The sequence below is a fragment of the Caretta caretta genome, chromosome 16, assembly GCF_965140235.1.
Source record: "Caretta caretta isolate rCarCar2 chromosome 16, rCarCar1.hap1, whole genome shotgun sequence".
NCBI classification, from domain to species: Eukaryota; Metazoa; Chordata; order Testudines; family Cheloniidae; genus Caretta; species Caretta caretta.
The window spans coordinates 16,872,941-16,895,223 of record NC_134221.1 but is presented as its reverse complement, the minus strand read 5'-3'; the positions used below and the strand labels follow the sequence as shown (position 1 = coordinate 16,895,223).

At 47.2% G+C, this 22,283-nt stretch overlaps 3 protein-coding genes and 5 non-coding genes across 8 annotated transcripts; 1 reads left to right on the top strand and 7 right to left on the bottom strand.

Annotated features, from left to right (window-relative positions):
* Position 1: 1 nt before the first annotated feature.
* On the bottom strand, positions 2-6,438 carry SURF2 (surfeit 2). The gene is made up of 6 exons (XM_048823365.2): positions 6,241-6,438; positions 4,960-5,114; positions 4,628-4,731; positions 2,212-2,397; positions 1,101-1,276; positions 2-105 (listed from the first exon to the last, which is right to left on the bottom strand). Exons 1-6 carry the CDS (start codon positions 6,316-6,318, stop codon positions 22-24), a joined length of 783 nt encoding a protein of 260 aa, XP_048679322.1. The 5' UTR covers positions 6,319-6,438; the 3' UTR covers positions 2-21.
* Positions 6,439-6,481: 43 nt separating this feature from the next.
* Positions 6,482-13,476, top strand: SURF1 (SURF1 cytochrome c oxidase assembly factor). The gene is made up of 9 exons (XM_048823363.2): positions 6,482-6,618; positions 8,159-8,240; positions 8,680-8,807; positions 9,245-9,327; positions 10,353-10,544; positions 10,922-10,994; positions 11,408-11,570; positions 12,324-12,405; positions 12,780-13,476. The coding sequence occupies exons 1-9, from the start codon at positions 6,571-6,573 to the stop codon at positions 12,844-12,846; spliced, it is 918 nt and encodes a 305-aa protein (XP_048679320.2). The 5' UTR covers positions 6,482-6,570; the 3' UTR covers positions 12,847-13,476.
* A 2,459-nt stretch (positions 13,477-15,935) lies between these two features.
* RPL7A (ribosomal protein L7a) lies at positions 15,936-21,661 on the bottom strand. Its single transcript, XM_048822946.1, has 8 exons — positions 21,532-21,661; positions 20,445-20,565; positions 19,595-19,744; positions 18,490-18,630; positions 18,007-18,086; positions 17,321-17,451; positions 16,659-16,728; positions 15,936-16,098 (listed from the first exon to the last, which is right to left on the bottom strand). The coding sequence occupies exons 1-8, from the start codon at positions 21,532-21,534 to the stop codon at positions 15,994-15,996; spliced, it is 801 nt and encodes a 266-aa protein (XP_048678903.1). The 5' UTR covers positions 21,535-21,661; the 3' UTR covers positions 15,936-15,993.
* Positions 16,802-16,874, bottom strand: LOC125623703 (small nucleolar RNA SNORD36). The gene has a single exon (XR_007353081.1). It is a non-coding gene; the product is annotated as a small nucleolar RNA SNORD36 (small nucleolar RNA).
* Positions 17,548-17,628, bottom strand: LOC125623701 (small nucleolar RNA SNORD36). Its single transcript, XR_007353079.1, has one exon. It is a non-coding gene; the product is annotated as a small nucleolar RNA SNORD36 (small nucleolar RNA).
* On the bottom strand, positions 18,269-18,346 carry LOC125623702 (small nucleolar RNA SNORD36). The gene has a single exon (XR_007353080.1). It is a non-coding gene; the product is annotated as a small nucleolar RNA SNORD36 (small nucleolar RNA).
* LOC125623705 (small nucleolar RNA SNORD24) lies at positions 18,707-18,779 on the bottom strand. The gene has a single exon (XR_007353083.1). It is a non-coding gene; the product is annotated as a small nucleolar RNA SNORD24 (small nucleolar RNA).
* Positions 19,812-19,886, bottom strand: LOC125623704 (small nucleolar RNA SNORD24). The gene has a single exon (XR_007353082.1). It is a non-coding gene; the product is annotated as a small nucleolar RNA SNORD24 (small nucleolar RNA).
* Positions 21,662-22,283: the final 622 nt, after the last annotated feature.

Sequence of the window (22,283 nt, the reverse complement as noted above, 5' to 3'; positions counted from 1 at the left end):
GTTTCATACTTATAGAAAAGTTTATTTTCCATTGGCTGCTTTCCTGAAGCTTTTGGGTTTTCGATGGTGACTCTTAAATTTCTTCTTTAAGGAATTCAACTGTGGCTGTGGAGAGAGAGAAATTGCACTGTCTTTCCAAGAACCTCTGCATGTGTCCAGGGTTAGAATGCTCGCACAAAGCATCACACCAAACTTCTTGTTTTTCAAGTTGAGAGTGTCCATACAATCCCAGTCCTAGTTACTGAGGACACAGGGCCAGTAAGAGACAAGACTTGACTTCCAGCTCCTCTCAGCCCTTGTATAAGATCTACAAGCAACATCCCCTCCCTTTCTCCCAACAAATACAGTGTCTGTACCAAATGCTCCTCCTAGAACTGAGCCATAAAATACTGCAGATCCTGTTCTTCCCTGGGTAGAGGAAGGGAGACAAGGAGGAAATCTACCTCCTCCCCTCTGAGTTGTCTTCTAGAATCATCCTTTTCATCAGCAATGATGTTCCTGAAACCCGGACCACTTTACACATTCAGGGCCTGAACATGCATTCCTGATGTTTCCCAAACACACAAGGACTGCAGGATCAGGACTAAAATGTCTGCTCCTGTGAAGAGATTCCACAGGCAGAATCAGGAACACTGAGAAAGGGTAAAGGGGGCAACTTGATAGGGTTTAAATCCTATCAACCTTTTCATTCTAAAGGAGACTGATTAAGGAGGGAGTAGTGGATGTAATTTTAGGACCTAAAGGACCCTTCTGTCTCCTTGGCCTAAGATTCCCACCCCTGGGGCAGCAAGCAGTAGGATTCAAACCAGGACTAGACATTTGTATGGGTAATAATATCCCCAGTTACTCTAGCCAGGATACAAGTTAACTAAAGGATAGAAACCCAATACTTCAGGGTCTAAGCCAGTCACGAGACTTCCAGGGTCAGGAGGAAACATCCCCTGAAAGGTGAGCCCATCTTGCATCGGCCCCTCTCACAGACAGGAGAGGGGATGGATCATTGGTCTAATCATGCAGTACATCCTCACACACAGAGGCTCACCTCTGATTCTGCAAACACTCTCCCTTGATGTGGCTGTGCATGGCAGCACAGCACTCACCTTTCCCCTTTTGTTGCCAGCTCGTCTGGTCTCGTCCATCTTTTCACTCTCCTCTCCATTCATGCTGCTGTTTTCCTCTGCAGGCTTGGCCCCATCTTCCTCGCTGTCTGTCACAAAGTCATCACCACCTTCCCTGTCTCCTTGCACCACCGGCCTTTTTTCTGGGAAAAGCTCAGCTAAAACACAAAGTAAGGCCCAACTTGGGATCAGATTCCTCTGCCTACTGCTTTGACTTAGCCCTTACTCCAATGGCTTCCCAGGCAACTTTCTTAAAGGTGTTTCATCAGCAAAGGCACTGGAGGTTGCAAAACTGAAGCACCAAATTCCAGTCCTTTTATCAGCAATAGCTGAATATCCCCGACAGCTGGGCAGCACATTACTACCAAGACACCAGGAAGACAAATATAACCCCCGTATTTCAGTAGTAAGTGTCCAGTACCCTTATTAGCCCAGCTACAGGGGATATTTAGCAGACATACTCCAGTAGCCTTACAACCCCACCTCTCCTCCAGTCTTTTTTAGACAGGAACTTAATAGAATTCACCCTACCTGGTAGGAAATCCTCTGCAGGGTGGGTGGGATTGTAGGCTCCAGGACTGTTCTGGGAAAGGCAGAGGAGTGCATGTCGCCTGTGAGCATGCAGGTTCCAGCAGGTCCTGTGCTGACAAGTGCTTCTCCCCTTGTACGATCTCAGTCTTGGTGGTGATTTAATGCTCAGGATCTGGAGAAGAGTAACCCCCACCCACTCTGGATTCTGTGTTTAGGAATCACCACCTTCCCACATACATGTTGTACGTGCCACGTGTTCCTCCTGCTGGCATTACATCAGTAAAATCATTGGCTGGATCCAGTCCTGCTGCTGCCCTCTAATGCTAGTAAAGGAAACGCTACATCTCTTTTCCTACAATTTTGTTCTTTTCTGTTAGCAACCAACAATAAATTATCTCCAGGCATCCCTCCCCCATGCTGCTAACGAAGTTTAAATTGACATTAAATTGAGTTGGCTTTGTGGCTTCCCAGCGGGTAGCCAACTAGGAAGAGGAGGAGCCAGGGAATAGAAACTGAGAGCACCCCTTTAAGACAGTCAGAAAACACAAAAGCTCTTGCTCACATGGGTACAGGTCGCTCATGCTATCATCTGTGTCATCTTCTTCCTCTTCACTGGACATAGGCTCCCAAAATTCTCCCTTTCTGCGGGGCTGCCTGCTCCCCTCGGCCTGGTCATCTCGTCGCCGCTGTCTCTTCTGCAGGAGGCAGGCAGGGACGTACTCCACGCCCTCCTTCTGGCACTCCTCATCTAAAAACAAACCAGGCAGGGCTCATTCACAAATAATGCAAGTGGTTCAAGAATTTGGTGGTCTCGTTAAGAACAGAATGGACTAGAAGCAGAGCACAGTGCTAGGCAGCACGTCAGAAATGCAAACAGCATCTATGAGCAGATCTAGAGGGACTTTAAGCAGACCTAGGGAGCCTAAGATTTTGTCACGCTGCCCATATTTCGGTTTCTAGCAGCAGCAAAGGGGGTGTGTGTTTACTGTTTGTGAAAGGTGCCCTGCAGACTGGAGTCCACTGAGGAAGTACAGCACGAGCAACACCAATGCCAGCTTCCCACACACACTGCCCCAACTCTCACTGGGAGATCCCTATGAGAGCTGCAGTGTAGTTCAGTCTTCCTGGTCCATTCAAAACTTGGCTTATCTGATGAGAATGCCAATAGTACCTACAGATACTGTAACTGCAGGGGAGATGTTTTTTATGAGGTGGCTGCTTGCTCACCAGAACCTGGACTGGGATATGCCAGCTCACTTCATACAGGCCATCAAGCAGCCAACAGATGCTGACATTTAGTCACTGCTGACCTGGGCAGGATCTGAAGACCAGTAATCTGCAACCTCCAGTACCTTTGCTGATGAAACATAACTATGTCAAGAGCCAGACACATTTAGTCTTGAGAATGACTTGAAGTCTTAACACAATTCCCCACAGATAGGAGCTGTTATGCAGGTTTGCATTAGTGAGGCCCAAGAAGTTCACAAACTGTGGTGTGCAGAGAGGTGGCTAGTCACTTGGTACCAGTTCCTCCCCATTTCCAGCTGCTAAGTTGTACTTAAGGGTGTTAGGGGGCTTATTCCTTCACCCACTTACTTCCCTGGTCCTTCTCGCATGAACAGAGAGCAACAATACCCGAAGTCCAAAGGTGCAAACAATTCGATGTTTATTGGGGTGAACTTCCAGCAAGCATGATTCCAGTTTCCTTCCTTAGTATCCTCCTTCCCAGCTCTGACACCACAGAGCCTTACACCTGTATCCCTGTTCCCATTCCTACCCTTAGCCAAACATGATTCCAACTTCCTTACTCCCATTCCCTGTTCCCATTTTCCCCTTTAGCAAAACATGATTCCAATTTTCTTACCCCCATTCCCTGTTCCCATCTCCCCCGCACACCCACCCCCTCCCACCCACACCCACTTCCTCATTGACTACAGATTATATAGTAAAACTTGAGTTCCGCTTAGCTATACCTTAATCAATCATTTTCCTGAAATTTAACTAACCAATCCTAACATATTGTAACATGATTATGTAACCAATTATATCCCACCACCTTAATTAGTTTACACCCAGCAATTATACAGCAGACAGGAACAATCACAGAACCAGAGAGATTATACAGACAAACAATAGCAAAGTGGGAACTATAATGACAAAACAATACAGAAGTGAGGATTTCACATCCCAGCTTTTGATAAGTGAGTTCTTGCCAGACAGGATGCTATCAAACTAAGTTTCCTTTTATATTTTCTAGGCACTTCCCTTTCTCTGAAGGTGATAGGAATACAATCCTGTCCTGATAAGTGCCTAACAGCCCAATAGCACCTTATTTCAATGTGACTAGTTTGGAATGTGAGGATGTGACTGTTTGCTTCCCAGCTTATGGCTGCCTCTGCTGCTTAGCCAAAGGTCTTAGCCTAAGAACAGGGCCTCAGACCATCACAGTAAGAGAAGACCCTTACACCAGCAGATAGTGATTTTGATTCTTTCTTTTATACCTCTATAATTAGCCAAGTGATAAGAATACACCTAAATTCTTAAAGTACAGGCCTTTGCAGACTGGCCTGAATATCTTTATCCTAACAAAGGGCAGCTAAAAAAATATTAAATAATTTCCTAATTACATTTTTGGTGCAAGTAACAATTGCCACAGGGACATTACGAGATCACAAATGGAAGGAAACATGTCTACAAGGCAATCCCTGAATTAAAGTGTGACCTACGCTATTGGAAAGTTTGAGAATCCCTACTTTAAAGTAGACACTCCAATTTGTTCACTATAGAAAACCATTGCTCTCTACTTTTGAAGTCACCCTTCCTTCCTGGCTGGGGGAAGCATGCAGGAGCACTGCTCTGTATTACTGCCATGCTGCAGAACGATTTCCAAACACTCTACACATGCATAGCAGGAGAGCACGTTAAAAGGTCAGAAAGGGAAGAGAAAAAACACAGCAGAAGACGATAGAGCCACTTACATTTTTTCAGCGCTCTCTGATAGCGCCTTCCTTGGACATGACGCAGCACATGCTCTGGAAGCCTGTTGATGTGCCTGAGAGTGAGCTTGCAAAACAGCTGGTGGCTAGAGAAGAAAAACCAGACATGCAGTTTAGTAAAATTATTATATAAAAGAAATGAGAGTCTCTCACCTCTAAGCGGCCAGTTCAGAGTCAAAAGCTGCTTTATAAATGCTTTTCCAGCCCACTGGATGGATACCTACTTAAACACTCAGGCATCACTCCCCCATTGGCCATACAATTAACAATAGCAAGAGCTCCATGTGAACATTAAGGAAGAAACAGACACGCACGGATTCTTAGTACTGGGCACAATGTGTGGCTCGAATTCGCTGTAGTCAAATGCTCTTGCGGTCTTTATCAGTCTCAGATACTTCTTGCCACTAGTATAAGCTTGCAGCTCTGGCATCCGACATGGCAGCTCGTGACCTGTCAACCTGCATTTTACCTGAGCAGCCAAAAAGGAGAGAAGAAAACAGCCTATTGGAGCACTGCAAGGGCCCCTGTGATACTCTGGCTCTTTCCAGGCTAGGCATAAAGGTCTCTAACTCCTCTTCCCCGGCTCCAGACACCCCCAAGCAACCTTCCCTGCGGTTTACATCATTTTGGTCCCCAAAACCCCACCCCTAACAGAGCAAGGGGCAGGGGTAGCAGACCCCTCCCCTGCCCACCCTGTGGGCCCTGTCTGCTGGGCTGGTATCCAGAGGTGCAGGCAGGGAGATCTGTGCTCCCCTTCATGAGCGCTGCACCACCCTCCCCCTGGCTAACACTTCCTCTGACTTGGAGATCCCCCCACCCCCGGACTGGGGTCTGCCCCTGGGCTGCTCGCCTCAGCCCACCCCCCCTCCATCCCTGGGACTGCCCCCCCTCCGCCCCGGGCCACTCGCCTCAGCCCGCCCCCCCTCCATCCCTGGGACTGCCCCCTCCCCCCCGGGCCGCTCGCCTCAGCCCGCCCCCCCTGCACCCCTGGGACTGCCCCCTCCCCCCCGGGCCGCTCGCTTCAGCCCGCCCCCCCTGCACCCCTGGGACTGCCCCCTCCCCCCCGGGCCGCTCGCCTCAGCCCGCCCCCCCTGCACCCCTGGGACTGCCCCCTCCCCCCCGGGCCGCTCGCCTCAGCCCGCCCCCCCTGCACCCCTGGGACTGCCCCCTCCCCCCCGGGCCGCTCGCCTCAGCCCGCCCCCCCTGCATCCCTGGGACTGCCCCCCGGGCCGCTCGCCTCAGCCCGCCCCCCCTGCACCCCTGGGACTGCCCCCCGGGCCGCTCGCCTCAGCCCGCCCCCCCTGCACCCCTGGGACTGCCCCCTCACCCCCGGGCCGCTCGCCTCAGCCCGCCCCCCCTGCACCCCTGGGACTGCCCCCTCCCCCCAGGGCCGCTCGCCTCAGCCCGCCCCCCCTGCACCCCTAGGACTGCCCCCTCCCCCCAGGGCCGCTCGCCTCAGCCCGCCCCCCCTGCACCCCTGGGACTGCCCCCCGGGCCGCTCGCCTCACCCCGCCCCCCCTCCACCCCCGGGACTGCGCCCCCCCGGGTCCCCCGCCTCACCCCGCCCCCGGGACTGGCCCCCCCAGGCAACTTGCCTTATTGCCCGGCTCGACGAGGCGCAGCACCGGGTGCTGCTGTAGGAAGCGCTGAACCTCCGCGGGCACCTCGCACATGATGGCGCTGGAGGGTGGCAGAGCCCGGCCGCCTCCTGCTCCGCCCCGGCCCCCACGTGGGGGCAGCCGGCCAGCCTACGCCCCGGCCCACGCCGGAAGTCAGGGAACCCCGGAGGCTCCGGGAGCCGGAACCATAGAGAGCAGCGGCCGGCCGGACACCCCCGACTTCCGGTGGGAGCCGGAAGAGGAAGCAGCGGAGGCGGGGCGGAAGAGCCGGGGAGCGGTGCCCTGCTGCTGCTCGCTGGGGCCGCTATGGCCGGCTGGGGCCGGTTGCTGCCGCTGCGCAAGGCCAGCTACCGGGTAGGAGCCCGGGGCCCCCTTCTCCGGCCGGGGCCCACAACTGCGGTGGGGCCGGGGCTTGCCCGGGCTGCCCGGTGAGGCGCAGGCTGGGCCAGGGGGCTGAGCGCTGTGTCAGGCCGCCTGCCCCTCGCTCCTGCCGCGAACGGTGGGGAGGGAGCGCTGGTACCCGGCCAGGCCTCTCCTCGCCCTGTCGCGGGGGCTCGGGGGCAAGGTGGCCATGGGCTTGATCTGTGCTGTTAGGTTGGGTGTATCTAGTCTGTGGTCCCCCAGGGGTGTCAGGCCGGGGGAAGGGGTGTAGGTAGGTGGGTGTGGGGGGGTGTTTATTATGAAAGACACGCGGCTTGTTTCCAGCTGGGGTACTCTGAACAGAGAGGTCTCAAAAACGGAGTGAGGCTCGCTAAAATATCCCATTGAAACACAATCGGGGAGGAGGGGTACATTCATCACAAAAGGGAGCGTGTATAACGACTGCTGTAAATGAAATCCCCGTCTGTCTGGTCTCTTAAACAGTACCCAGAACTCTAGTCCCTTCTAAAACCGTCTAAGGATACATTAGGTTATATTAGACGTGTTAATTATTGCATTATTGTTAATAGCACTGTGTGCTTCCAAAGTGCTTAGTTAATGTTCTAGGCTTCATGTAAGCTTAGGCTGAACACATCCTGGTTGGTCTGCTTGCGCCTGTAGTCACTGCACCACTTCTGGAGATTACTCATTTTTGTCAGTTAGACATTGAGCTTGTGAGATGACTGAAGGACATAGATAAATGGGACATCTTGTGTCAGGGATTAAGCCATCCAGTAGCGTCCAAATCCAAATGAAGCTAGTTCTAAAATACTGACCAATAACGACTGACAGCTGTCAATCTGTTATTAACCAACATGATGATGTTGGTAGGGGACAAAGTATCTGAGTCTGGCCATGTCTGTTAGATGGTAATATGCCAACTGATTTAATGAAGCTCAAAAGTTATGAGGTACCAGAACTCTGATGGCATTTATAGCAAGGAGATGTTCCCAATCATGTTAAGAAACAGTGTCCTAATTTGTTCTATCTGATTTCTAATACAGAATAACATGAAGGTAAAGAGCAGTCATAATTGAACTATATTCCTACAATTGAAATTTGATCTTAAATTCTTTGTTTTGTAATCTAAATCAGAATGAGTTAGGGATGATGGTTCAGAGGAGATCTACAATACCTTTTCCCCAGCAAATAAAATCATCTTATAAGGTCACTGTGACAACGATTATCATGTGGGGCCAATTGCAAAGCAGAGCAGCTACAACAGGGGTTCTCAGACTCGGGGTTGGGACCCCTCAGGGGGTCACAAGGTTATTACATGGGGGGGTCATGAGCTGTCAACCTCCACCCCAAACCACGCTTTGCCTCCACCATTTATAATGGCGTTAAATATATAAAAAAGTGTTTTTAATTTATAAGGGGGGGTCACACTTAGAGACTTGCTATGTGAAAGGGGTCACAAGTAAAAAAAAGTTTAAGAGCCACTGGGCTACAGGATGTCTCTCATTTTGTTTAGATATCAAACTGTTTGGTCAGAAGAAATTTTTTTGGATATTCTCTTATTAAAGCACATTCTGGTCTGGTTCAGCAAAATAAAGGTAAGGGAGAATTTTTTGGGTCCTACTCCGTTTGATTCCAGAAGGTGTTGTATTTTGAGCAGCCATGTACCTATGCTGCATTGCAACAATATTTGGTATGAGGAGAGTGAAAAGAGGAACAGCTTCTGCTTTGGTAGTGGGTAATTTATTTTATTTTAAATGTATTAGGATTCAATGTAATTAAAAGGCTATTGTCATAAATAGAGTTCTTTCACCCACCTCAAGGAATACAGGGAAGATTAACTAATTATAAAGCTCTCTGAAGATGAAAATCTCCAAGTATCCTATTAATAGATACCTCATATAATGTAAATAAAATAGCTGACTAGCATTAAGCCAATAGAATGGTAGCTTTGGAGCATGTTCACCTTCCATTTCTGATGGGGCAAACCCTGCAGGAATTTAGCTGGGTCCTGTTTCTCATTTTAATGTATTCCAGAGATTTGCTTGAGACCCTGCAGATGTGGAAGTTCCACAGCAGCTTCTGCTAAATCTGAAGAGGATGTCTTATTCAAGTGGGGCCTTTTACTGATCCCCCTCACCACATTTTGTCTTGGTACATGGCAGGTAAATACCACCATTTCATTCTCCTGAGATATCTGAGCACTTAGGAAGGAGTGGAAACTGTTCAGGATGGTGCGTGGCCTAACTCAAAGACATGGCCCTCTTAAGTGGCAACACAGAGGATGGCCAACCCCCAAATTTGACCCCCCCCCCCTTTTTTTTTCTTTGTGTCTGTTGGCAAATTCCATGCAAGTTTGAGGATGGGAGATTCATTTTCCTTAAACCCATGTTTTAGTACTCTTTTTTTCTCCCTAAAATGTAGTGGTCTCACTTTTCAAATCACAGGCTTTCCTGTAATAGACCAATGTGACCCATGATGGAGGAAAAAATCCTGATGATGATATGGAGTTCCCTCCCCAAATTGCAAGAACTCATTATAAACAGCTCCCATATATATGACACTGCTGTGCACTACTACTTGTGCGTTTGTGCATTCCCAGGTTCAGCGTCGGAAGTGGAAGCTAAAATTGATAGCAGATTTGGAGTCAAGAGTTGCGTCAGAGCCCGTTCCTCTGCCTATAGAGTAAGTGTGAGAGTTGGGATGCTACTGTTTGTTTATGTAGCTCCAACTATGTGCTAGGAACTTTAGACATAATCCTCGTCCCCAGGAGCTTACTAGATGACATACAAATGAAGGGATGCCACAAAAAACAATGTGAACAAGAAGGGAAGGAAGGTAAATGTCATGTTAGTTCCATTATTTTAAATAGGGACTGAGAGCACGTCCCTGGGAGAGGCATCATGCAGTGCCATAAATATACGCAGTACTTTAAAAGGCAAGGTCTCCGTCTTGTAGAGTTTGCAGTATAATTCAGACAAGTATGATGCACAGGATGACCACTCCGGGGCAGGAAGCTATTGGAGGTATTGCTGGGGATGAGATCCATAGAAGGGACAGTGCTTAGGATTCGATCCAAAGACCACTGAAGTCAATGGAAAGATTCCCATTGATTTCAGAGGGCCTTGGATCATGCCCTCAGTACCTGGGTTCTGGCCGAGCATGGAAACCGTTTGTCAGATGGAGGAAAGCGGTGTGGGAGAAGGGTTCTGTTAGATCACATGGCCATCCAATACTGAGTGTGAAAACACTCCCAGTTTGTGCAAATTCGGGGATTGAGACAGGAAGGGAAATCTCTCCTGTTGATTTGGCATCTATGTGCTGTGTTAGCAGGAAGCAGACCCTCCTCCTCTCTGACTGGTGTTTGCCTAGCTGGGACACATAAAAGTGTTTGGGTGCAAGTGGCATGGAAGAGACTCAACTGATTTATGCATCTGTGAATGCACTCAGAATACTACTGACTGATCTTACTGTGAATTGATGTAACCTTTTCTCTTGTGCTACTAAATTATGAAGCCAGCTGTTTATCTCAGGAGCATTCTCTCCTGCCCCCCCCCCCCCCATTTCCACTGTTGCTGGTGCCTTCTTTGCTTTACTTGCCACCTTGCAAATTCGTCCGTGGGGGAATAACAGGAGGAAGGAGATATTTTCTAAATGAAATTATGGAACTAACTGCATCTTTCATCTCCGTGCATCATGTTTCCCTGCAGCCCCATGGAGCTAAAGGAACTGGAGTACAGGTCTGTAAAGGCCCGAGGGTATTTCGACCACTCCAAGGAGCTCTATATTTTGCCACGTTCATTGGTGGATCCTGAACGAGAATCCAGAGAAGCTGGACGGCTGACATCCAACCCAGAGAGTGGAGCAAATGTCATTACTCCCTTCTACTGCACAGATCTAGGGTATGTTCAGATACTAACCAGAGAATCGTGTGTATTACTGCTGTGCTACAGCCAGGCACCTGAAACTCTGAAGCATGTGTTGCTTCCTCCTCCCTTCCAAAGATTGAATTGCAGCAGCTGGACTTGTATAAATCATTCTTTTCCCCTTATAAGAATCTTCCTGATAACCAGTAGGGCCACTGAGCCTTGACTCCGAATTGTTGATTACAGTGGGTTTTAAATACATTTAACAGGCTAAAAAAAAGTGGCCACCAAACGCCTGGCTTGCTAATCTCCTTGGTAGGTAGTTCAGGAAGTAGAGGAAGGTGATGGGAGTTCTGCTTTTGCTTGTGAAGGACTTTTTCTTTTCTTCTCTCTGTTTTTATATGTAACTGTAGGATCACAATTCTAGTCAATCGAGGATTTGTCCCTAAAAAGAAGGTGAAACCAGAGACCAGACTGAAAGGACAGGTAAGAGGAATAGCGTAAAGCCTCACTAGTTAGAGTTCTGCTGGGACTGTCTGGGAGAAGCTGTTCATATGCCAAGTAAGACCACTAGATGCGTTTGGCACCATAGTAGGTCACATGACTATTCAATATCTTGAAGTGGACGGATACACTGTACTACTCAAAGCAGGTGGAGTTTTTCTCCCCTTTGGCTTGAATGAATGTAGTGCTCTTTAAAATGAGAAACTGATACTGATCTGCCTATTCCTCTGCTACACATCTCTGTCTTAACCTGCGGCACCATCAGTTCTCCCCTCTGTGGGCCTTGGATGGTGCTGGAGTTTTATGACCCAGATAAATATTCACCAGGGCCCAAGGGAATTTTGGAAAGGTATAAGCTGCAAAGAAATCTGCTGGTTTTTTTTCCCTTCCTTTAGATCCGAGACGAAATAGACCTTGTTGGAGTGGTGAGGCTGTCGGAAACCCGGAAGCCTTTTGTGCCTGAAAACAACATAGAAAAGAACCGCTGGCATTACCGTGACCTGGAGGCTATGGCGAGGGTGACTGGCGCTGAGCCCATCTTTATCGATGCAGATTTCAGTAAGACAAAGGGGAATCTAGCTCTTTGTCTATCTCCTCCTCAGTTTGAGAGTGGCCTAGTGTGTCTCTTGCCCTGAAATCTGTAATACCTGTGGGAGGCAGAGGAGTCCTAGTGCAGTGACTGACAGAAGTACTTTGCTTATTTTTCTTAGTGTAGAAATATTAATTTGCTAACTGGCTTAGACTTTAGTGCATTTCTCTAGAGACTTACCTCAGGCATTTCAAGACAGTAGGCGGGGCAGACAGGTATTGCACCTCTATCTTTGTTTCCTGTTTTTTGTCAAGTTTAGTATCTTGAATAAGATTACCAGCACTGCAGAATGACAGCTCAGTATACAAAGGTGCATGAGAATTCTATGTTCTCACCTCCATTCCTATAGCAAGGGGCCAAGCCAGCACCCACAGAGAGATAAGAGCACCTGTTTCACGTGGCTGGGCTCAAGAAGGAAAACAGCACCTGTTATAGAATGCTGCTGCTACAGCAAAAATATGTTTTATATTCACCATTGAGCTCCCAGGGAAGAGTCAACTCTACAGCTGCAGTAGGTTTTGCAAATAACTCAAGAAACTTGTAGGCACAGTGGGTAATAGGATGGGGAGATACTGACTCCATTGTACAGTCATGTGCGATGCAGACTATTAATTTATATTACCATAGCCCCAGTCATAGACCAAGACCCCATTGTGCTTGGTGTTGTACAAACACTATTCTTTAAGCCTGTTTTAATCTGTGGCACCATATTGCACTTATAGGGAGCACAGTCCCAGGGGGACCCATTGGAGGCCAGACAAGAGTGACCTTGAGGAATGAACATATGCAGTACATAATTACCTGGTAAGCCTGCATTTACTATTACTTTAAGCTTCCAGAGTTTAAATTGGCTGACTTATGCAACACTGGGAGGACTGAAAGTGAGGGAGTTAACAGCATTGACTCGAAAATATCTGGCTTTCCTACTGCTTCGCTTTATGGCCTGTGACAAGTCACTTAGCCTTTCTGGGCCTCCATTTCCCTATCTGTAAAATGAGTTCTTTTAAGGCCTAATGTATGGAAAATACTTGGAGATCTGTGCATGGTAGATGCTCCAGTAATCCAAGCTGCAGCTACAGAGCAGTATATAATATTGTCTGCCAGCTCTCCCCCTTTAAAATCACCTGCTGAAACTGTCTTGTTCCCTTTCTGACTGACTCTTCCATTCCCATTTGCAGGTATGGCTTATGTGCTGCAACATCCTACATGTGGTACAAAAAGTTCATACAAAAAATACCCCTCTGAGAGAAGGCCCCCTATGGGTCTTTCCTTGATGCAACACATACAAGACCTCAAGCTCAGAGAAGACCCATGGAGAAGAAACTGGCCTGGCTGTGAAAGAACCAAATTCACAAATTGCAAGTTTCATTTGAGTCTTCATCCCAAGCTGGCTCTGGCCTATCAAGTGCTTGTTGTGGCTATGCTGCTCTGTAAATCAATGCAGCTAGTGAATGACCATAAAACTGCTGATCAGCTTCTGTAAAAGAAATCTGTAAAGCCAGATGTTCTAGCATCTTGAGTCTGGCCACTCCCTGGAAATTGGTTGTAGCTACTTCTTGGAAGCATTGAGCCATGGTTGCGTAGGGCTTATGCTATCACTGCCTTGCCTGTTTTTGCATAAGGTGGGGAAGAAATATTTTCAAATTGATTGCTACTTTCACCTGGTGTAGGTGATAATTCAGGAAATGGTTTATCAATCACAAGGAGGTATGAGGTACAACTTGAGTACTTCTGTCATGATGGTGGAAACTATTAGAAATACCTCTCAAAGTTCACTCATGATCCAATGAATCAGGTCCTCTGGATTGTTTTTTTTAAAGAATGCACTTTACAGAGGAAGGTTTGCAGATGAGGAAATAAAGGGCTCTTTGTACATGTGGTCTTTTGCTCTGTGTATATCTGAACCAAGAACTCACCATGTCTTATCAGCTAGGAGATATTAGATCCTCTGCATTTAAGCTTCCTTAACTTAATGGGGTAGGTGCTATAATACTAATAGTTGAGGTAGCCCTGGCATTACCCTGAAAGTGTCTATGCCCCACCAGTGCTGACTAAGGGGTTCTTTCATCTATCTCACCTTTGGGGCCCATTCTGGTAGATATGGTCTGGACATGCCTAAACCTACACAAGGAGTGGGGGAAGGATGCACCCCTTAACCTTTAGGCTAGTAGCTACAATATCTGTGCAGGATACACAGGTTCAGCCCCCCCCGCAAAGGCAAAGAGTAACTAACTTCCTTTAAGAGGCAGGGCTTAGGTAACAAGTTTTGTAGTGGCTAACTTACACATACTGGCTTTTATGAATCCCATTCTTTGGTAGCTAGGCTCCCTCTACAATATTCAGAGTGTTAAGTGCTAAACTCTAGGTTGTGAACAGCAGTTGGCTAGTTCTGTGCCTTAGACAGGGCTTCCTTTATATTAACTGATAAAAGCCTAGCTACAAAAAAGTGAGTCAGCATTTATCCAATAACCACCAAAAACAGCTACCTCTATCTAGAGCTTGCCCACAAAAAGCTATAATGCATACTACAGCAGTGGGATTTCTAAAGCACACGAACAGTTCCCTAGTGCTAGTTGAAAGAGTACTACACTAAAATGCACAAGTAAAGGTTACTCATTCCAGTAGCACATACTGTACATTCATTACATGTATAAAGAGCTACTCTTGAGGGCACTCTGCCAAAAACTAAAAATTCTGCACACTTTAAAATTCTGCAAATTTTGTCAAATAAACATGGAGGCTTCAATAGAGCATTGGGGAGCACAGGCCACTGGCTGCATAGAGAGGGGAAGACCACTGTGCAGCTCCCAAGCATGGAGGGATTGAGGTGTGGGTTGAGAGGGTTCTACATGGGGCAATCTGGGTGCAGGTGGTTCACTGGGGGAGTAGGGAGATCTGGATGCAGATGGGCTTGTTAGGGGTTCTAGGTGCAATGGTAATGGGACTCTGCAAGGGGAGGCAAGCTGAAGGTGGTTGGGGCAGGACAGAGCTTAGTGGAGGGTCCAGCTGATAGGAGAGTGGCACTCTGGGGTGGGGATCTGGGTCCAGCTGGTTGAGTTATACTGAGGAAGCAGTTGCCTGTACAAGGATCCCTCCCCCCTGCAGCTGAGAAGCCATGGGTGCAGAAGGTGGTGGGGAGGGTTGTATGACTTCCTTTGCTTACCCCTCAGTCATTTTTCTGCAGGGAAACAAGAAGCTGTGGAGGACAAATTCTGCACAGGCTCAGAACTCCCCAGGAGTTTTCAGCATCTACATAAAACTCAAATTGCAAACACTAAACCATGGAAAACAGAAGTGCCCTCTTGACATTTGCTACAGTAAAGCTTGAGCCTGTAAGCAGGCCTTGACAAGGCTTTTAAAAGGCATGATTTTGATTTAGGTATGTCAGCTACATAACTTAAGGCAGTCAAGTGAAAATAGTTTAATATAGCTAGCTTGGTACATGCATAGTTATGTTTATTAGATCAAGCTTAGAAAATTAGAATGAGCTAGATCAGTGGCTCTCAAACTTTTGTACTGGTGACCCCTTTCACATAGCAAGCCTCGAGTGTGACCCCCCTAAACACACTAACACCATTACAAATGCTGGAGGCAAAGTTGGGTTTGGGGTGGATGCTGACAGCTAGTGACCCCAGGTACAACCTTGTGACCCCCTGAGGGGTCACAACCCCCAGTTTGGGAACCCCTACACTAGATAAACTAGCTTTTAAATCACAGGCCTGGCCTACAGTCATGTATCATCATAGCTTGTAGACAAACCATACCTGCATCCCCAATAGGGATTATACTGCTTTAGCAATACAGGTCTTGTGAAGAGTATTTCAGACAAATCCACAACAAACGGTTAGGGGAAGGGACTCCTCCAAGAGCCAGAAGGAAAAAGTCTCCTGTTTTACAAGTTGTGTACTGATGAAGTGCGTCACTGCACAGGAGCGGCAGGTTCAGTTCCTAGCTTTGCAATGGGAGTCCTGAGGCCCAGTGCACTGCCATAGCCACAGGTCCATTTAAAGAGAAAAGTGGGCCATACATACATGATGCATTTAAGGTTAAATTTTCTGGTGAATTTCACGAGGTTTTACAGCATATATGTATTAAGGCATAAGTTATCCAGGACACTACAGAAGACTGGCAGTAAGGGGTAAAGTGGTTTCTAGTTTACTGAGTCTTTGCAGTAGGTTCAGTGGCTTCCTTCTTTTTGTTAACTGGGTTTACACTCCCAGCACTAAGGGATTGATGAACACTCAATGGCTATTCAGTTCTTGTCTTCGCATTTACTTAGGACTCAAGTGCTTTAATACTAGCTTTTTTGAAACATCCCAGATCAGACGCCATGCTGAAACACTGTTTTAGATTTTATTTTTTTATGTACAGAAAAATCTATGTCCAGTACATTTAGCCCAGCTTGGTGGCTAGTTCTTTAGCCTTGGCTTTCTCAAGCTTGGCAATGCGAGCCACTGATTTTGGCCCCAAGACATTACCACCCCAGTGACGACGGATCTAGAGAGGGAAAAAAAAAAAGAATAGGTTAGGCACCCTTTCCCAGTAAGTCCAGCATAAGCTATCAGAATGATTAGTTAACCCTTTATCCCACAGTGTAGAACTTTAATAATTCAGTTCCTGCAAGTCACTGACTTCAGGTTCCAGATGCTTAAAGAATGTCTATATTTGGCAACTACATCACATCTTCCCCACATGGATTTACTAAGCAGATTGTGAAAATCACTAAGACTGAGAAAAGAATGGGTTTGAATTCACTGAATTTGTACATAACAGTGAAACATGATATGAACTGGTATTCTGGGAGCTGTAATTTTAACTCCAGGAAGCCCTGGTTCTGGAAGGCAGACTGCAAAGTTCCTATGAAAGGACCAAAAGGTGCTGTGTGCAGAGGTTTGGGCCTGTCAGACAGTTGGTGTCATTTATTTCTAGCTACTTGCATCTAAATCTGCACTGTTTTCCGCTTCTGTCCAATAAGATTTTTTTTCAAGGAATCTGGAAGTGTATGGGCTCAAGACGGATGTTGACACAAAAAGGGCTAGTGGCACAGAAATTCTTACCTCATCATATCTATCATTATAGTTGGTCTTGACAGCCTCAACCAGCTTGGCTAGGGCTCCTTTATCCTCACTGTAATGAGATACTAGCGTTAGTTCCTTTGGAACACCAACAGAAATAGCAGCCGCATTTTCTGAGGAACCTTTTGTCTCAGGGTTAAAAAGCTCTTAATGCCACATGATTTTTCAGGTGAAGAAATTCTATTTGCATCATTGTCAAAAGGTCCACCATTATTAAAACTACCATTTAGCATGGCCTCTCCATGCAGCAGACTGACAATACTTCACAACTATTCCCCCTCCCCAACAGGGAGTCGGGGCCCAGGCTCCAGCCCAGATGTCTACAATGCAATTCTAAAACCCCACAGCCCAAACCTGAATCAACTGTCCTGGGCCAGCTACAGCCATGCCATAGGTTGTACTACTGTGTAGACATATCCAGAGTTACACCTGTATTAACAGTGGTTTTATCAGGCCCTATGTACTGTTCAGTTTTTTAAGTCTGTTGGTACTTAGTCTAGAATAGAAATCTGGTGTGGCTTTTTCTTTGGAAGATGGTCTTCCCCTCCCACCCCCCAATCTTTAACTAGGAGGATGGCTGTCTGCTCTCTGCTTCTGAGCTAATCAAATTTAGATTCTTAGAAAGCATGAGAACAAACACTTACGGGTTAACCTGTGTGAAGGCAACACTGGTGCAGGTCTTTCTGTGGACCAGCCGCCCCAGTCTGGCCTTGCCCTTGATGATACAGTACGGAACTCCCATTTTGCGGCACAAGGCAGGCAGGAAGACCACCAACTAGGAAGAGATTAAGGATGTGTAGGGTCAGAGGCCCAAGGATGAAGACTACCCTCTTGGCTTTGCAACATGCAAATAAAAGGGTGGGCTTTGGCAATTGCTCAGGGTTAAAAAGCTCTTATATAGTTTACTCTTCATGGTTGAGTTTCAGGTGAAGAAATTCATACATCATTGCAATGGCCAAGCCTCACTATGTAAAAGCCAAGAACTCTACCACTAAGACCATTCAGTACAAATTTGGTTTATTACATGTTGTACAGAACATGCATACAAAGTAACAGTAACAAATTTCTCAACTTCATAATGAAATAATGAATAATAATGTTTTCTATAATGAAAAATATCTTACTATGCCTTTGCCTGAGCTAGGCTCCAAACCTGGCATAGCAAATTAATGCCAATTATGGATTTACCCTTTCCTAGCTCAATCCAGTTAGAGAGTTATGTTACTGGACTACTGATATTGCTCCAGACACCCCTAGAAGTCCATATAATAGAGGGATCTGATCAGGACTATTTTAGAACAGAGTACTTACAAAAGAATAAGCCACTTACCTCAATGGGATCCACATCATGGGCAATCACTACCAGCTGAGCTTTCTTGTTCTCTACTAGAGTAGTGACCGTGTTGACACCTGCAAAGAAAAATCAATAAAGTAAGGTCTTTGGTATGGCCAAGTTTTTGAAAAAGCCAACAGAAGGCCTTTGAGTATTACATGGCTTGTATACAGATCTACAATTCAAGGGACAGTTGTGTGTGGCCACCAGCTCCTACCGATCAAGATTTGCAAGAGAAATATTATATGGACAATCTGCTATAGCTCAGGGTTAAAAAGCTCGTTTTGTTTGCTCTTCAGTTTGCATTTCAGGTGAAGAAATTCATACATCATTGCAATAGCTTGTCCAAGTCATTGATCAATGTGGAGAAGGAAGAACACAAAAGAAAACGAAGTAGCCTACTCTTGTCAGTTATAGAATAAGGCCTTGTCTCTCTAGACACCAAGGCAAGTTAAACACAAAACAAATGTAGACAGTTACCAGCTCTGAGGACAGGTGGTCTCTTAGTAGGAACATCCCCCTTTCCTGCAGCTTTCTGCTCAGCACGAGCCAGCAGCCTCTGTTTCTTCTCTTGCTTGGTCTCAGGTCTGTATTTGTGAGCCAATTTCAGAAGTTGAGTAGCTGAAACATAATCCAGATTCCATTAGTTGCCTTAAAGACAGGTTATTTCCCCCCCCCCCCAAAAAAGATATTTTTGTGCATCAGCGATCTTGGTGGTGAGTAGTCATCATTAATGCTCAGATAGCAAATATTAATCATCATCATTTGCACAGTGTTATCTTATTCTTGCACTACGCAGCTCTACTGCCAATTTTAGGCTCTGCTGCTGTGCATGTACCTTCTCATTTGCATGTCACAAGTTAGATCTCTTCCTGGCACCCCTGCTTCATTCATACCAACATAGATACCTGCTCATAGTATCAGCCAACTAAACCCCTCTTTCTACAGGATCTATGGTTAAAGTGTGGGCAACTTATCCCTTGTTGTCCCCCTCCTTGTAATAGAGGAGCACATTTTATATCAGCCTCCCAGATAACTAGTTACTCTGTATTACTTAGGCTGAAAATTCTTCTATACTTATTGCTCTTTTACAAACCATTTCCGTGTGTTGGCAGTTGCATCTTTCTGACCTCCAGCCCCAATTTTCCCCTTATTCTAGCTCAACTTATCTGACTGCTGTTCCCTCCACAAGCCTGCACCCCAATCCAACTCTACTCAGGAGACTATTTACAGTGATGCAACTGGGCCCCATACTTTCCATGTACACTTAAGGTACATACTAAGGTCCAAATTCAAGATCAGGGCCCTTGTATTTTTGGGAGAACATGGAGAGTGGGAATGATCTAACATTTCCCCAGACAGATAGTGAACCCTGATGATGCACAGGTGTGTTCAGATAGCTCTTGAATGGAACTACAAATTCCCCCTCCCCCACACAGATCAGTATCAGAACCCACACAAAAAACCTTTCAAATTGAAGTAACTCAACATGTAGATTTTTACATGTTAAGTCAAAATTTTGTTTTCTCAGACCCTCATTATAAGCAACTAGAACCAAGAAAGGTTTTTCAGATCTTGATCTTACCTGTTTGGCGGTCCAAAGCCTGGGTGAACTGGTTAATTGCAGGGGGCACCTTCAAACGTTTGTAAAGAATGGATCTCTGCCGCTGGAGTCTGATGTAGCGTGGCCATTTCACAAAACGTGTCAGATCACGCTTGGGCTGGATATCCTGTCCTGAAACACAGACCACCATTCAGATGCTCCAAAGCCATTTGAGTACACTATGGAGCACAGATAGGAGTGCATCAGCGATCTTGGTGGATATACATGTCAGCACTATCACTCAGATAGCAAATATTCTTTTGCATCATCTGCACACAGTATGAAAAGCTGCTGTTCAACTATTTTAGCAAACTATGCGGGGGGGGGGGGGGGGGGAAGGGGGCGCACGGGTGGTGTCAGGTCTTGTCTCTGTTAAAACCAGAATTTTTTCTACTACCATATTCAATCCCTGGTCTCCCTCCCCACCACTCCTAAACCCAAGATTTCTGTCCACAGCCTATTAGAAATGGCATTTCTATGAAAGGCTCCCATTTACACCACAATTAGATACTCATCTTATTTCAGACAACCATAATATATCCCTATCACAAGATGAACTCTGCTAATTGCTTAACAATGCTTTACCACCAAAACATAAGACACATCTACATTAGATTTTCATTTAGCATGTCGTGTCTGTGCAGCCAGTAAGCCTAAACAGTTAACTTCACTATCAGTTGCAGGGCTAGAGGATGTCCACACTACAACTTTAATCAAATATGTTACAAAAATGTTGGTTATGCCTGAGACAAACACCATTACCTATTCAGAGCATTATCTCTTGAACAGCAGCTGAAACAGTCCAAAGCACCCCAAATGCCCATTTACTCACCAATGCCAAAGTTCTTGGGCCTCTTCTCAAAGAGAGGATTTACAACCTTCTTGGCCTCCTGCTTCTTGACTACAGCAGGGGCAGGTGCCACCTTCTTGCCCTTAGCCTTCTTTCCTTTTGGCTGCAAATGAAAGAAATGCTAAATTCCCTCCATTCAAGCCATGCCCGCTTGGAGAGGCTTATGTTTGTTAAAAATGGAGCATATTAGTGTGCAGGTCTAGACCCTGCCCTTGCAGGGGGAGCCATGATGCCTCAACCCCCTCCTCTTGATTACTGAGGCTCTTTTAAAGAGCCTCTTGTAAGAGATTTTGCTTGTGCAGATCAATGAGCCATTTTTCATCTCACTCAAACGCCCTTAGTCACAGAGAAACTCCGCCCAGTGCACAGCAATGTCCCAGCAGAGAGCTGCACCTAGTCTCCTCCAAATGGTGGTGTTGTTGCTTTGCGATGGGAGCAAGAGCCCCCTCTCCCCCGCCCCCAGTAGAGAGGAACTGGCTCCTCACACCGTCCTGCAGTACTGAAACCAGAAATGATTATCTGCTCCGCGAGGAGACTATTCAGCAGGCAGACCCAGGGGTTTGGTTTGGACGCGGGTCCCAATCGCCTGGGTCTGCCGCATTTGAGCCGCGGCATACCAGGTGGTGCGAAGGCCCTTTGCTGGTTGGGGGCGGCTTGAACCTCAGCCCGAGGAGGGAAAAAAAGAGTCCGCGCAAGGGCCGGGAGAGGAAACACGCCCCCCGGGCCGGGAGTCTCCTCTGCGGGTGCGAGTCCCCCCGGCCCGACACCAGAGGCACCGGCCTGCCCTTGTCCCCGGGGCCCCAACCCATCTCTGGGAAAGGCGCCCGAGAGCCCAGAGACGCGGCTCCTCACGGGCTACCCTCAGCCCCCCGGGGCCCTGCTGCAGGCGGCGGAGGCCCCGGCCGGCCCCGACTCCCGCAGACCTCGAAAGACAGCCCGGCCGGGCCCCTCCCGGGGGCCGCGCGTCCGCCCCGCCCGGTAGCGCCCGGCTACGGCCCCGACGAAGGGGCGGATGGCGGCGGATTCCCGCTCCCCCCCCCCGGGCCCAGCAGCAACCGCTGACACTCACCATTTTGGATTGAGGTGGAAAAAGAGAGAGCGGGGCATACTGGGTAATATATGTATGGAGCTGGAAATCCCGCGAGAGCGAGGCAACGCTCGAGAGAGGCAGGGAGCAAGCAAGCCGGAGAGGATTTAAAGGGGCCGTGGTCTATTTCCTCTTAAAGGGGAAGTTGCCAACATTACCCTCTCGTGCCCCCCTAACCTAGGGGGTGGTGAAGCTGAAACGAACAAAGGACGGAGCTTGTGGACGTAGAGACTGGACTCAGGAGATGTTCTTGTGGTGACCCCTATATTGGATGCAAATAAAGAACCATGGTCTATTTAATTAGGGGCATTTTAGAGAAACCCTGTTTCCCTGAGCAAAACAGGTATTTTTCTCTCAAAGGTGTATTTCTTCTACTCAGTTTACTATTTAAAATGGTCAGGCGAGGTCCCTTAAAATAAGGGGCAAGTGGTCACTCTGTGTTGTTCCTTGTCTGTTGGAAGTGAATGGGGACGTTGCTATTAATGCATTACATTCCACAGCATGAACCAAACACGAATGGAAAGCTTAAAGTTTTGCACCAGTTTCCCCCACCCCTGCTCAACTAGAGTTGGGCCATGCATTTACTTTGGAATGGGGCCTGTTTATGCTAAGACAGGAGCTGGTACTTTTTGTCGGTGGCTCTGTCTTGTGCTCAAGACAAGCTTTAATAATAATAAATAAAGTCTCACTAGCTCTTCTGGCTAGAAATTCTTCGAGAAATGACAAATGGAGGG

What these genes read in the sequence shown, in the direction of transcription:
- RPL7A (XM_048822946.1), bottom strand. An exon ending in GCCCAAGAACTTTGGCATTG is followed by an intron (nt 19,745 to 20,444) that starts GTGAGTAAATGG and finishes TCTGTGTTTCAG; the next exon opens with GACAGGATATCCAGCCCAAG. An exon ending in ATAATGATAGATATGATGAG is followed by an intron (nt 16,099 to 16,658) that starts GTAAGAATTTCT and finishes TTCCCTCTCTAG; the next exon opens with ATCCGTCGTCACTGGGGTGG.
- SURF1 (XM_048823363.2), top strand. Translation starts at nt 6,571, where the DNA reads ATGGCCGGCTGGGGCCGGTTGCTGCCGCTGCGCAAGGCCAGCTACCGG. An exon ending in TTTGTCTTGGTACATGGCAG is followed by an intron (nt 8,808 to 9,244) that starts GTAAATACCACC and finishes GTGCATTCCCAG; the next exon opens with GTTCAGCGTCGGAAGTGGAA. An exon ending in ATGCAGTACATAATTACCTG is followed by an intron (nt 12,406 to 12,779) that starts GTAAGCCTGCAT and finishes TCCCATTTGCAG; the next exon opens with GTATGGCTTATGTGCTGCAA.
- SURF2 (XM_048823365.2), bottom strand. Translation starts at nt 6,318, where the DNA reads ATGTGCGAGGTGCCCGCGGAGGTTCAGCGCTTCCTACAGCAGCACCCG. An exon ending in TCAGAGAGCGCTGAAAAAAT is followed by an intron (nt 2,398 to 4,627) that starts GTAAGTGGCTCT and finishes GTTTGTTTTTAG; the next exon opens with ATGAGGAGTGCCAGAAGGAG. An exon ending in CTGGCAACAAAAGGGGAAAG is followed by an intron (nt 106 to 1,100) that starts GTGAGTGCTGTG and finishes CTCTCTCCACAG; the next exon opens with CCACAGTTGAATTCCTTAAA.